Source organism: Lepidochelys olivacea (genome assembly GCF_965140295.1).
Source record: "Lepidochelys olivacea isolate rLepOli2 genome assembly, chromosome: 17".
In the NCBI taxonomy this organism is placed as follows: domain Eukaryota; kingdom Metazoa; phylum Chordata; order Testudines; family Cheloniidae; genus Lepidochelys; species Lepidochelys olivacea.
In genome coordinates this window covers 6878851-6891406 of record NC_140427.1, presented here as the reverse complement: position 1 = coordinate 6891406, position 12556 = coordinate 6878851, and the positions used below count along the sequence as shown (strand labels likewise).

At 37.6% G+C, this 12556-nt stretch overlaps 1 protein-coding gene across 4 annotated transcripts in view; it reads right to left on the bottom strand.

Annotated features, from left to right (window-relative positions):
- USP32 (ubiquitin specific peptidase 32) overlaps nt 1-12556 on the bottom strand; it is a 153092-nt gene that overhangs the window by 32324 nt on the left and 108212 nt on the right. The window contains exons 12-17 of one of the 4 annotated variants that reach the window (XM_084650999.1): nt 12383-12485; nt 9183-9375; nt 7227-7402; nt 6250-6390; nt 2710-2869; nt 79-233 (exon numbers count right to left, since the gene is read on the bottom strand). In XM_084650999.1, the coding sequence (XP_084507125.1) occupies nt 79-233; nt 2710-2869; nt 6250-6390; nt 7227-7402; nt 9183-9375; nt 12383-12485 (928 nt within the window). The remainder of the gene's footprint in view (nt 1-78; nt 234-2709; nt 2870-6249; nt 6391-7226; nt 7403-9182; nt 9376-12382; nt 12486-12556) is intronic. The other 3 variants (XM_084651000.1, XM_084651001.1, XM_084651002.1) reach the window with 3 other exon arrangements.

Sequence of the window (12556 nt, the reverse complement as noted above, 5' to 3'; positions counted from 1 at the left end):
CTCTGAATTTGTGTGTTTAGCAGTTTTCTGAAGAGTGAAGATATACACAGCATTTAAAGTCCTTAAAGGTTAAGTTACCTCACTATTGTATAACCACAGCCGCATATCCTCCTCTTTTATACGTAGCCTCTGGGACAGATATTCATGTATCTCTTTAATAGTCTGCATTCGACTAAAGCAGCCTGTATAAGCCAACACTCGTTTTAAAGGAGCACTGGGAGAAGGTACATTCCCTGTGTCACAATCACAAGAAAAAGGCCAAGATGTTCATAACACACATCTGTACATTCAGCAACAGGCAGATGAGTTTAATAAGGTTATTCTACAATATACACATTCAAATAAATGCATTTTGTGAAAAAGGAGTACACAGAGCTACTTATGTTATGGTGTTAATACGGGCCATATTGCAATCTTAATAAATCTTAACCCTTGGTCAACTTGCCACACAAACACCCAGTATAACTTTGCTAACTTCCATTACCATATTACCATAAGCAGCAACCCTCCCTCCCTGCTTGCTAATAGCAGGGCATTCTAGAGAGGCTGTCCTCGGCAAGTCTTCATTACTTTTACAAACTATACTACAGCAATTACCACCATACTATGAAGTAGCAAAACTGATCTGATCTGTTTCTTTAGAAGACAAGATATGGAAGGCAAGAGGTAGAGGTTTTCTTTTGTTTTCTAATTAAACTAAAAAAAATTCCTTCATGAAACCTACTCTTAGAAAGCATGTTATATGTAAAGGAAAAATGTGAAAAAATCAGTTTCACTGTTCTTTTTGGGAAGCAGCACTTCACTGCACCTCTTCTACGGAGATGAATGTTGATTTGTGAAGATTAAATCAGTCTGGAAGCTCAGAACAGGATTACTCTCTCACAGACACGGGCTACATAACACATTTTGGGAAGATGGCCTAGGAATTCAACACAGTTTCTCAAGATTCACTCAGATATGTCTGCAAAACTAAACTGACTTTGTCAAGTCAAAAATGTCATTATTGGCAGGATTCAATATATGTAGCTCATCTTCGGATAATGTACTTGCAAATATTGGGTTTGAAAAAATGAGACCAATGTGACCTTTTTCTATTTTTCTGGGGCTTTTTCCAGTTTAAAATTAAAACGTTTTTCCTTCAGTGCACACCCTGACCGAACAGCTGCATTACTTTAAATAAACCGAAGGAGCAGTATAGTTACAGTTCAGTTGTAAGAAGATTAAAAGAACCCAATATACAGCATTATGATACGGAATGCCACTACACACTACGGCACCGAAGAGCAAAACTAAATCACAATCATTTTATAAATCAGCAAAGCATCTGTTTTACCGTAAAATACCAAGCAAAGGACTACAATTTTTTAAAAACACAAAAAAGCATTCTCTGCAATTAAAGATGAGAGGATTAGTTGTAAGATTACAGCAAGAAAGCATATTTGAAAAAATTCAAAGATTAATATTTGATTCAACAAATAATTAGTGCAGAGCAAAATAATTCCAAATCAAGATTAAATTTGGCATATCAGAAGAACCAATGTATTTGAATTAGAAATGTTTAGGTACCAAACAAAGCAGTTTCCATTATATAAAATTAAGTAGTAAAAAATGTTTTTGGATACTAGGCGGTTTCTATAGCGCAACTTGATCAAGCAGGCAGCCACTAATTATACAATAATTTTGGGATTGTAACATTACCATATTTTGCAGGATTTGTCAAAGCAGTGAAAAATCGAGCATCTGCATGAGTTTTAAATAGACGCTGACGAAAAGGTCAATGTCCTTCCAGGTTCTGATTTCCAGTGATCAGTTCTGCTGGCATTTGTACATGCACGAATACACATGTGCATGCAAATCTCAATTTGTGCGTCTCCTGCCACGCGGCATGCCAACACTGGAGATTTGCTCGGACACAAACTGTAGGAGTTAGGTATGCAATTGCGTATACAAACCTGATAATTGAAAATCAGACCTCTATCATGCCTTCTCAACCTGTCTGTAAAATAGTATGAAACTAAAGGCCTACACACTTAGGGTCCAGGACCAGAGTAAGCTTAAAATGAGAATAGAGATTGCAATTATGGGGTGTTAGCTGAAATCTAGATTTTCCACTAATCTTACCTGTATGTATTTTCATCCTCTTGCACAAATGCAGCCTTTGTTTGCAAACTGTATCAAGTAAAAGACTTCATATTTCACTTGCCCTATCACTTCTTATCAAGTATTAAATATGAGTGTTCGAGACTAATTAACTGGTTAACTCAGAACCACTCAATTCACTGTTAAGTGTGAACCAGCAGCTGGATGAACACCGCTGATTTATTACAATGTAGTATTGTATGTTAGGGGACTACCTAAAATAAATTCAGATATAAATATTCTATAACTACACAGATTGCAGACAAGGAAAATAAGATTGTCTTCCCCAACTGTTTGTTTTAAGCAGTGCTCATTTCCTCACTCTCACATCACCAATCTGAAATGTGTTTAATAACTACGCAAGTGAACTCACTTAAAAACTGAAAATGCCCCTAGTCTCTCCTCTTTGTACAAGATCTTGATAAAAGAGCTTTAAGTTTTACCAGTCACTCATTCTGCTTTACAATCGATTAAAAGATGTATAAGCACAGTGGCAGCAAGCTTTTATTGACCTGGGTCTCGCTTTTTTAGAAACTGCGCAGTTGTGTTCTTGCTGCATTCTTACGTTACCTCTAGGTAAATGATGGGGAAACATTCTCAGGCTCATCATACCCATATTCACCCAGATGTTTGATTGCTGTGTTCGAGTGGCAGGTTGCTGTCTCAGAAAGAGCAGATAGCGAGGAAATAACTCTAGCTCAGCGACGCCAGTTTTGCTGTTTTTGATCACCTAATGAAGACATTTAAAGAAAATTTCAGAGACTTCCCTTCTGAGTCTTCAGGAAGTCCCAAAATGAACCTCTGTAGGGGGCAGAGGCCTGGGAGATCAAAGTACCATACTGAAAATGTACCAGATAAGAATGGACTTTTGGGACAATATGTCTTCAGTTAATTTCCTGGGGAGGTTAATGCAAAAACCCAGCCTTTGGAAGCTACTCCCTGAGAACCGGGTCACTGTCTGCTGATTACCAGTTTCCTACAGATGAGATCAAAGGCTCAAGCGATACAAAGAAACAGGTGAACTGACCAGCTTGGGTTCTGGCTCTGAATCTGAGACAGTTAGGAACTTGAAAAATCCAGTTGTCGGTTTTGAAGAACTGTCACCAACCAGAGCCTGAGATGAGCTCTGGGGGTGACCTCTGCTGAAGCTTTTTCGCATGTGTGTAGGTTCTTTTATTGTTTTAATATGTTTTCAACTTAAGAATAAATGTGCTTGGTTAGAAGCAGTGTGTTAACTTGTAACTGCAAGCAATACACTGATCACAGCTTCTTGAGAGAGCAAACCACATATGCTGGCCTTTTAGAAATTCTGGCTTGCTGGGGATATCACAGCGTAGGCAGGGAACTGTGCAGCCTTAAAGAACACCTGGACAGGAGGAAGTGAGATGAGGGTCTCTGCACAAGAGAGGTGATGGCTGGGAGCTGGAAACCTTTAAGTGGGCGCCCTCAAGCAACCACTGAGGGGGAGTGCAGGTGCAGTTACCCTGAAACCGTGACAGACATCTCTTCTAACATTGCTCAAGTACGTTCGTTTGTGTTGTGTGTAAAATGCTGAGGCCATTTCTAAACTACGAGAGGTGTTTGTTTCCATGGAGATCATGTGCAAGGAGGACAACAGAAGTCAGTATGGTTGTACTGTAAAATAACTGCTACCATTATAGATCAGACAACTCTATAAACTCTTACAACCAACCCTTCTCACCAGCCATAACACTGAGTATTTAAACAAAACATCCTGAAAGAAAACAGTTTAAAAATCTGGTCAGAAACAAAACATTTAAAATACCGAGGATTATTGTACCTAGTTGCTTTCATCTAAATGGACCCGCAAATGCTATAAAGTTCACTAAATCAATTGTACGCTATACACAGTCCTTGAATTATAAGATTCTATCTGACCAGCAGGGTGAGCAATACTGAGTTCCTATAAAAGAAAGCTTCTTGAAGGACAGGTGCCACTTTAAGGCTCCAGTGCTACACAGGATTCATGTCACCCACGAAATACAGTCATCTCTGTGGCAAAACCTAGTACCGGTTAAGCAATGCACAGCAATTTTACGCAAGAGTTCAGAACCTGTAGTGACAAACAGTCCATCCAACAGAAGTGGGAGGGCAGATTTTTAGATGTGAACTTCACAGAACGATGGAATTTGGGCAGGAGACAGGTTCGCATCTCTGCTCTTGTACAACTTCTAACTCCATGGGCGTGGTGTCAATTTTATGCCTTCTACAAAAGAGGAACTACAGCAACACAATGCCCTTTCCAATGCTTTTAGCTTTAGTTTCACTGACAGTTGAGCACTTGGCTTTGAAACCCTTCCCCTTAAATTGATCTACCGAAGTATAGCCCATGTGTCTGACTAGAACTGACTTAAAGATCACTGTAAGGAACCTGTAATGTCAACAGAATTTTAAGAAAGTTTCAAATTCCTTCGAATTAATAAATCTCGCTTAATTTTTCTTGATCTTGTTTAGTTAGTTTTTGATACATTCTGATTAATAATTTATGTATGCCATAGTTAAACTGCATAATACAGCTCTAACAGTATGACCTGTTAAAAGTCATTTTGTAACGCTATATATATTTACTGTGCAGTAGCTAAAGGAGACTTGTGAGACAATTGTATATTTTAACAGTAAAATATCCTCATTATTCACTTTTGTTTCAGAAATACTCTGGCTGTGTAACTATGGCTAAGAAATCACTCAGTAGGATAACAAGAGACGTCAACATAACCCATTTATACTCAATTCTACCTATAGTAGGCAGTTTTTGATAGCATGGGGCTGGACTTGAGGTCCCAGGAGGTCCCTTCCTGTCCCTATGTCCCTATCTACATTTGAAAGTAAAAGTGACCTTAAGATACAAGGCAGAATTTAAATTGTTTAGAAACTGCCATGTTTGAATATCGTAAATGCCACTGATATTTACAAATACATCTTTACCCTCCCGTCAGTTTAAGATTACATTTGGAAAACATTAAAAAAAAACAGGAGCACCTTGCAGAGTAAGAGACCCATTACTAACTAACTTTTTACGGCAAGTTAGTAAGTGAACATATGCAGTAAGAATTCCATGAGCACTGATTCATCATGACACCAATTCATATAAGAAACTTTGTTGCTTTCATCTGGAGAAAGAGTATCTTCGGTTTAATTATTTATAATGCTTCTTAATAATCATACTATAGTATGTTTGTAAAGGTAACTGACTAAGTAATGTGAAAGCTCACTACAGCCCTCCGCTATCAAGTCTTTGCTGAGAAACGGCTATGCTATCAGGCTTGATGGAAGAACGATTGGGCTTGAACATTAGGAAGAGGAAGAATTAGGACAAGTAAAATTTTCAGTGGTTGTTAATTTAAAAGAAATAGGCAATCATTGTTCTGTAAGAATAATCATTAATGGAACAAAGCAACTTCTACAATGTTAGCAGTTAACATGGCACAAAAGAAATATAAAAGACCTGGGAGTGAACACCGGGTACAGGATCTGTTCAAAATACAAAGCATTATTTATATTGCCCCAGCACCAAATGGCTCCCGTGAGAATTCAGAGTCAGACTCTGTAACACACAAAACAGTAGCTCTTTGGGGCAGGTGCTATCTAAAAAATAGGTTTTTTTTGCATTGGCTGGCTAACAAGGATTACAAATTCTTCAAGACAGGGGCCATGTGTTCCCATGCATTTTACAGTGCCTAGCACAGTGGAGCCTCCTAACTCCAATTAGGATTTTTTTGGATGCTGCAGCAATATAAAACATCCCCAGGAGACCTAACTGTAGACAACATGGATCATGTAGAGAAGGTAGGTGGACCTTTGGAGTGAGAACAGCTTACACCCATCTCCCATTTCACACCCCCTTGAAATAACTTATGGAAAGATAATTATAGCCACAGATTGGCTGACAGAAGCAAGGTTGAAATGCAGAGAAAATCTAGAGGGAATAACACTTCAGATTAACTCTGAAACCTTTCGTTAACCAATTGACATTGTGAGACTTGCCCCAGAGGAGAAGATCGATAAGTGGATGTTTAGGCACAAAGGATTATTAGCATACATGACTCCAGAGTCTGTCCCAAATAAACAGTGGCTATATTCATTACTTACTGGTCTAGGTAATGCCAGGTTTGCCCCAAACCAATGGTAAAGGGCTCTCCATACTGGTTCTGGTACCATTTTATAATCCCTCCCTTCAACCAGATGTGGAGATCGTTTTAATCGTCCGCCTTCCAGGGTTAATGATGCAGCCTTCAAACAAAAAAGGGTGGTGACAGGACTTAAATGGAGAAAATAGCCCACAGTTGCAAAGATTTCAGCTCATGAATTCTAGAACATGTTTTAATTTTTAAATATGCTAGCAAGTGGCAATTACTACCTGTCTTTCATACTGGAAGAAAGTATTTAATTTAACAATTATGTTTAATTTTTACTATTAAATACTTCTCTAAAAGGGACAAGATAAAATTCCTATTTTCCCCCATTTCTTTACTACCACCATCAGGTTATTATTATTTATGTTTCAACATTTATACTGTTAACTGTTTGCATTTCACCCAACCTGAACAGTGAAACTAGACTAGTCAGTTTAATTTTCAATTTATACTCCATTTGTACTTTCTGTTTCACGTGCACAAGTACAACAGCATTATGTTTGGGTTGATAATGCTGCAAGGATATGTTTAAATACAAAAGTGTTTTCAATATAATTGTTAAAATGTTATTTTCATGAAAACATTTCCACCTGTTTTACTATATTTTGGAAAGCCACTTAAACACAGCTGTAACTTTTTCCTCCTGGAAACTACTTCACAGTGGCCTTTTAAATAAATAGCAAAATAATTTCTGTAGTAAAAGTCTGAACACTGATTACTACACTGCAAATGGTAGATCATACTCAATTTTTTGTTTTGTGGCCAACAAAATTGTGCCAAGTAATATTAAACTAGAAATTAAGTGACAATTGAGAGCTAGTTTTGTCCTGTTGCTTGATTATCTAAATAATAAATTAAGTTTTTTCAGTTAGACAATTGGGATAAAGATTTATCAAACATTTTCCTGAATTTCCATAGGTCAGTCACATTTACCTTCACTGGTTCTTGTGTTACAAGTGGTTGGTTATCAATAGCTCCTGGTCTTTGTGGATTAAGTTGTAGCAATATATTTCCACTGGATCCAAGTAAACACTGATTATTATTGTCCGAAGTGTTATGCTGCCTAGCAAAACACATATCGGCTGCTGGAGTACTGGAGTAAAGAAAACCTGTAGAAGAAATGAGTCATGTGTCTCAAATTTTAGTTTAAGTTACATTCCATAAACATGAGCACATCAATTAGAAAATAAGGATAAACTTCTGTGTTAAGACTGTGGCGAAAGTTTCCCCTCAAATAGTACTTGAGTTGCAACAAAGATATATAAATGGGTCCAGATAACAGAGCACAAAACATGCATCTGCATCTGAAAATGGGGACTGGAGTGTAAGATAACTGTATTCCCAAATTAATATTTGGGTATACAAATACCAGTTTCTGGGCACAGTAGCCGGCAGCTCAGGTATGCTGTTACCTAGCTGTGTATATGGTAACTGATATCTAGGTTTCACAATTTATCCCTGTTCATAAAGAGTAACAGGAACAGAGACATGCACAGTAATGCTGTTACATTCTTGGCACCAGACAAGGCAAGTGCCTATCTACATACAGAACCACCTATTGGCTGAATAATGCAATACAGAAATAATGAGGCCTGGCTTCTGGGCTCATAATCAGAAGCAAGCAGTTGGCTTTATTAACTGTGAAACACAGAGCTGTGGGTGGCTCCAGCATGAGGAAAAAAGATGGCTTGTTCTGGTCCAGGGAACACAGTATATGTAACCATCCTACTCTTGAATGCCAAATAAAATTTAATCTATTTCCCCATGTTAAGTATCCTCACACCTTCTTGTCAACTGTCTGAAATGGGCCATCTTGATTATCACTACAAAAGTTTTTTTCCTCCTGCTGATAACAGCTCATCTTAATTAATTAGCCTCTTAGACCTGGTATGGCAACTTCCACCTTTTCAAGTTCTCTGTATGTATATATATCTTCTTACTGCATGTTCCATTCTATGCATCTGATGAAGTGGGCTGTAGCCCATGAAAGCTTATGCTCGAATAAATTGGTTCGTATCTAAGGTGCCACAAGTCCTCCTGTTCTTTTTGCAAATAAAAGTCAGTTAGCTTTCAAGAAAGAAAATCTGTCTCAAATTCTGTCAAAATTTTGCTACCAACAAGATGGCAGAAATTTTCTGCAGCTGGATTGGTAGCACTGAAGTGGGGAGAAAGGAGAGGACAATAGGTAACTCTGAGATGGCCCCTAAAAAAGCAAGAGTGGAGCATCACTTTGAGTGATTGTTCGATTGGCTGGAGTTAAGGAGTGGGGGGGAGGAGTTGAGGCTATACAGCTTGCCTGGGCTTTTAAAGAGTCAGTTTGGCTTGGGAGATGGCACAGGGTTGCACTAGTCTGAAAAGATTTCGTTCAAGATAGACAAAGGCTTATCCTAACTCTGGAGATTTGTACTTTAGCTGGGAGACGTATTGTTATGATATTGCTACAGGGACTTCTGTTACTTAAATTATTTCAGTTCCTACAGAACCTAAAATTAAGACATATATTGTCCTATATTTTTAATGCCTCAGTCTTTTTCTGCACCTTTCGCCTTCACAGGGAAAGTGATCTGAGGGCAGATCATTGCATGATGACAGACAGAACTTTATGGGAAACGGAAAACATTATTTTGGAAAGTTACAATGATGGGATGATGATGAAAACAATGTTGAGAATAATTAATAGCATATAGGGAGAAATGTGTTATTTAAGTAATCCTGTCCTCTTACCTACCAACCAGACTCAAATGCACTATGACACCAACAGTGCATACACAGCTCATTTTTTTAACTCCAGTCTCGCTACCTTTTAGTCTGGAGGAACCCATGTAATATTTAGATCCCTCGAGACCCATCCTGGATTAAACCTCTATGGGAACAAGATTTTATGCTTACTGCTGGTAGTAGTCTCTGAGGCTTCTGATGCAGTAGAAATATTATCTGAAAACTTTTCTTCTGTGACAGAAAAGTAATTTACACCTCCTGTTTTGTCTTCTCTCTGTTCTGATGTATGGATTGCAGCAGCTACGAGTGAATTCTTACCTCCACTCAAGACAGATGAAGGTTCTATCACAACAGGGTTAGCATCCTGTAATTGTTAGAGAAAGAGAAAAAGGTGAACTATTGGCCAACATAAAACTGGAAATTTAAAATCACTCATATACAGAGTTAATACACCAGCATACATTGTACCAACATTACTTTTAAGGATCTCAAAATGTTCTATAAAAAGATATTTTCCCATCTACACCATGAGGATAACAGAGTTATTCACCATCCAAATCACCGAAATAAGTATTTATATACTATACTGATGCATGTTACAGACAACTATAAAACAGATAAGACTGCTTTGTTCTGTCTAAGAACCTGGAAATGGTATGTTTATAAGCAGCTACAGTTATCTGCTATAAACATTTTAAGATCATCTAATTGATAATTGGTTGTAGAAGTCATCTCTATTGGGTGGGTTGGGGGACTTGGATTGTTAAAAGCTCTGAACAGCAATGAAAAGTTAACTTCAATTAAGTCTGTGAATAAATGTAGGGCTTCTGAAAGTGAACAGCTAAGTCCATCGGGCTAAGCAGGCATGGCATAAGTTATGCACACTTTCCTCACACCTACAGCTGGGCAGGAAACTATTTTCTTTTCCTGTCAATGTTTTCGAGGTGAATACATTTTCCTATTCCACACTGGGACACAACATAAACCTTTCTAAGTTTTCTATAAAAAGGAGAGACCGGCCATAGCTCAGGGATTAGGACACGCATCTGGGATGTGGGAAACCCAGGTTCAAGTTCCTACTCTGTTTGAATCCAAGCTCGTCCCCATCTCAGGTGAGCTTCCTAACCACTGCTGTCTTCAGATGTTTTCCATTTTGAAGGTTCAGTTCAGATTTTAATAATTTCAATTATACTTTAATATCACAAGAGGCTGGGAAAAAGCAACTAGTGAAGGAACAAATTAGAACTATTTTGAGACCATAATGGAGAAATTTGGATAGGAAAAACAAGTAGGTTACTATGGTATAGTGTTTCAATTAGCAGCCATGGAAAACTAGGACAAGCCCATAGTTTTATGGCTCTATAATGGATGCACTCTGAGCCTACACTAATTTAACTGTAGATTTTGACTGATACTTGTTCAATACAAATCACTTTATGTTTCAATTAGATTTCTGGAAAGGTTGCAAATGGAGTTGTTTTAATGTATGTTAAATTTTCCTTTAGTACAACTTCCCTACTCTGTGGTAAAAAGCAATCGTTACAAGAAAAAAAAAATATGGACTTAATTTTAATTCTCGGTAACAGTTTCAAAATATGAAGTTCACTACGCCTCAGCCCCAGCTGCAAAATGCTCTCCTACTAACCTAGGCAACTAAAGAAAATTGTCAGGAAAATTTAACTTCGTTCCTTACTTGTCTGCATTAGAGTTAGGCTAAAACTTAAACCATGGACATTACAAAACGCTGCTTCACTAAAAGGTTGGATTCCTGGTCTTCCTCTTTGGAGAAACAGCACTGAAAAGGCAATCTGGCTCACCCCTGGGGCAAGGTGCAGGAGAGACCTCCTGTCATCCAAAAGCAACACATTTACCCACTTAAGAAAAAGGTATTGACAAGGTTTGAAAAGAGTCCCATTGAGTTTAGAACAATAATAGCCACCAGAGGAAATCTCCAGAGGTTGGAAAGCAGAATTAAAAATGGGAAATAATCAGAGCTTAAGAGAGCCATGGAATGTCCTTACATCCTCAACAAAAAGAAAATGTATGCAATGGACACTACTGCATTACTGCAAGAGTGAAAAAAGGGGAGACCCATTTAAAGTTGCATCTGAACAAGATTTACTTGCAAATTCTTGGCTTGTTTTATAGCATCATCATCATCGAATAAAGGCAAATTAGCATAAAAAGTAGTATGTTCAACTGAATAACAGTGCCCTTGACAGAATCCTCTTGTATGTATCTGTAGAGCCCTGTGTAGTTCTTTAATATTTTCTTTACATGGCAGCAGAGTACACATGCCTGTAAGCCACTATGTTGTACAGAGAATCTCACAAGTGCTGGAGTTAAGCAAGGTATTAAGTATGAAACCCTACATGCTTTTGAATAAATCACACTATAGCAAGGATCAAATTACTCAGCGTGTCAAGCAAGCCAAAACATCCATTAAGTCCACATTTCTCCAGCTTGTCATGTATGAGCAACAACTGTATTAAATCACTAATTAACAGTGCACACTTTCTAATCTTTACATTTATAAAGCAAGTCACATTTTTATTTATAAGACACCCTCTTCTAACTATTAATATTACTTCCTCTTCTGAGAAGCAACTTATTTCACTTAGTTTTCTCCATTTGTGGTTGAGTGAACTGCGAATTATTTTTATTCTGGTCTCAAACAAGTCTTAAATAGATTTTTTTCCCCCCACATGTGTATCAAGCTGGCAAAGATGTTCTCATTTGCACGCTTTTATGGTAAAGACTTCAAGGAACATAGCCTCACTTCAATTCACTTTCAAGAGGTTTTGGTAACATACCTTTTAAAAAAAAACCCACCATGTACTTTGGCTACTTCTCCTTTTCCATCATTGCTACTTATCAGCATATTTGTATATAAATCAAATCATAATCAAACTCCCCCTGAGTTCATTCAGAAAAGGCACAATGCATTATTTGTGACACACACACAAAAAATCACATCCATTATTATAATTGGTTATGTTAAAAGCTAACTGGGTTGTGATATTACCAAATAAATCAGACAGAACAAGGAGGCTGTATATTGGCAAGAGGACTCTTACTGGAAAAACTATCTTAAAAAGCTGCAACGATGGGAAAGAAAATGCAGAATAAGTACGACAGCCCAATGGGATCTTAGTGAAAAGTTTAGTATGCAACAGCGATTCTCTAAATCAATTTGTATCCTGAAATGGATGAGGGATATTTAATTTCTAGCATTCTTTTTTATTTACTCATTGGTTAATTGATTAAGCAATCATTTTGCTCTTCCTTTCCTGTTTTATCAACACATGCACAAATGGAACATCAAAATGTTGAAATCTCACTGTGTTAACGTGAACTACTGCCAAACTTACATATTTGACATATTCTTTCCATTGCTGCCACCATTGCATTGCGATGAGAAACCAGTTGTGCCCTGGCTGGAGACCATATCTGCTTTCCCGTTCTAACCAACCCCTACAGACAAGAATTAAGAAAACAATACAATCAAAGACATTACTTGAAACATGACAGTTGAAGAAAAAAAG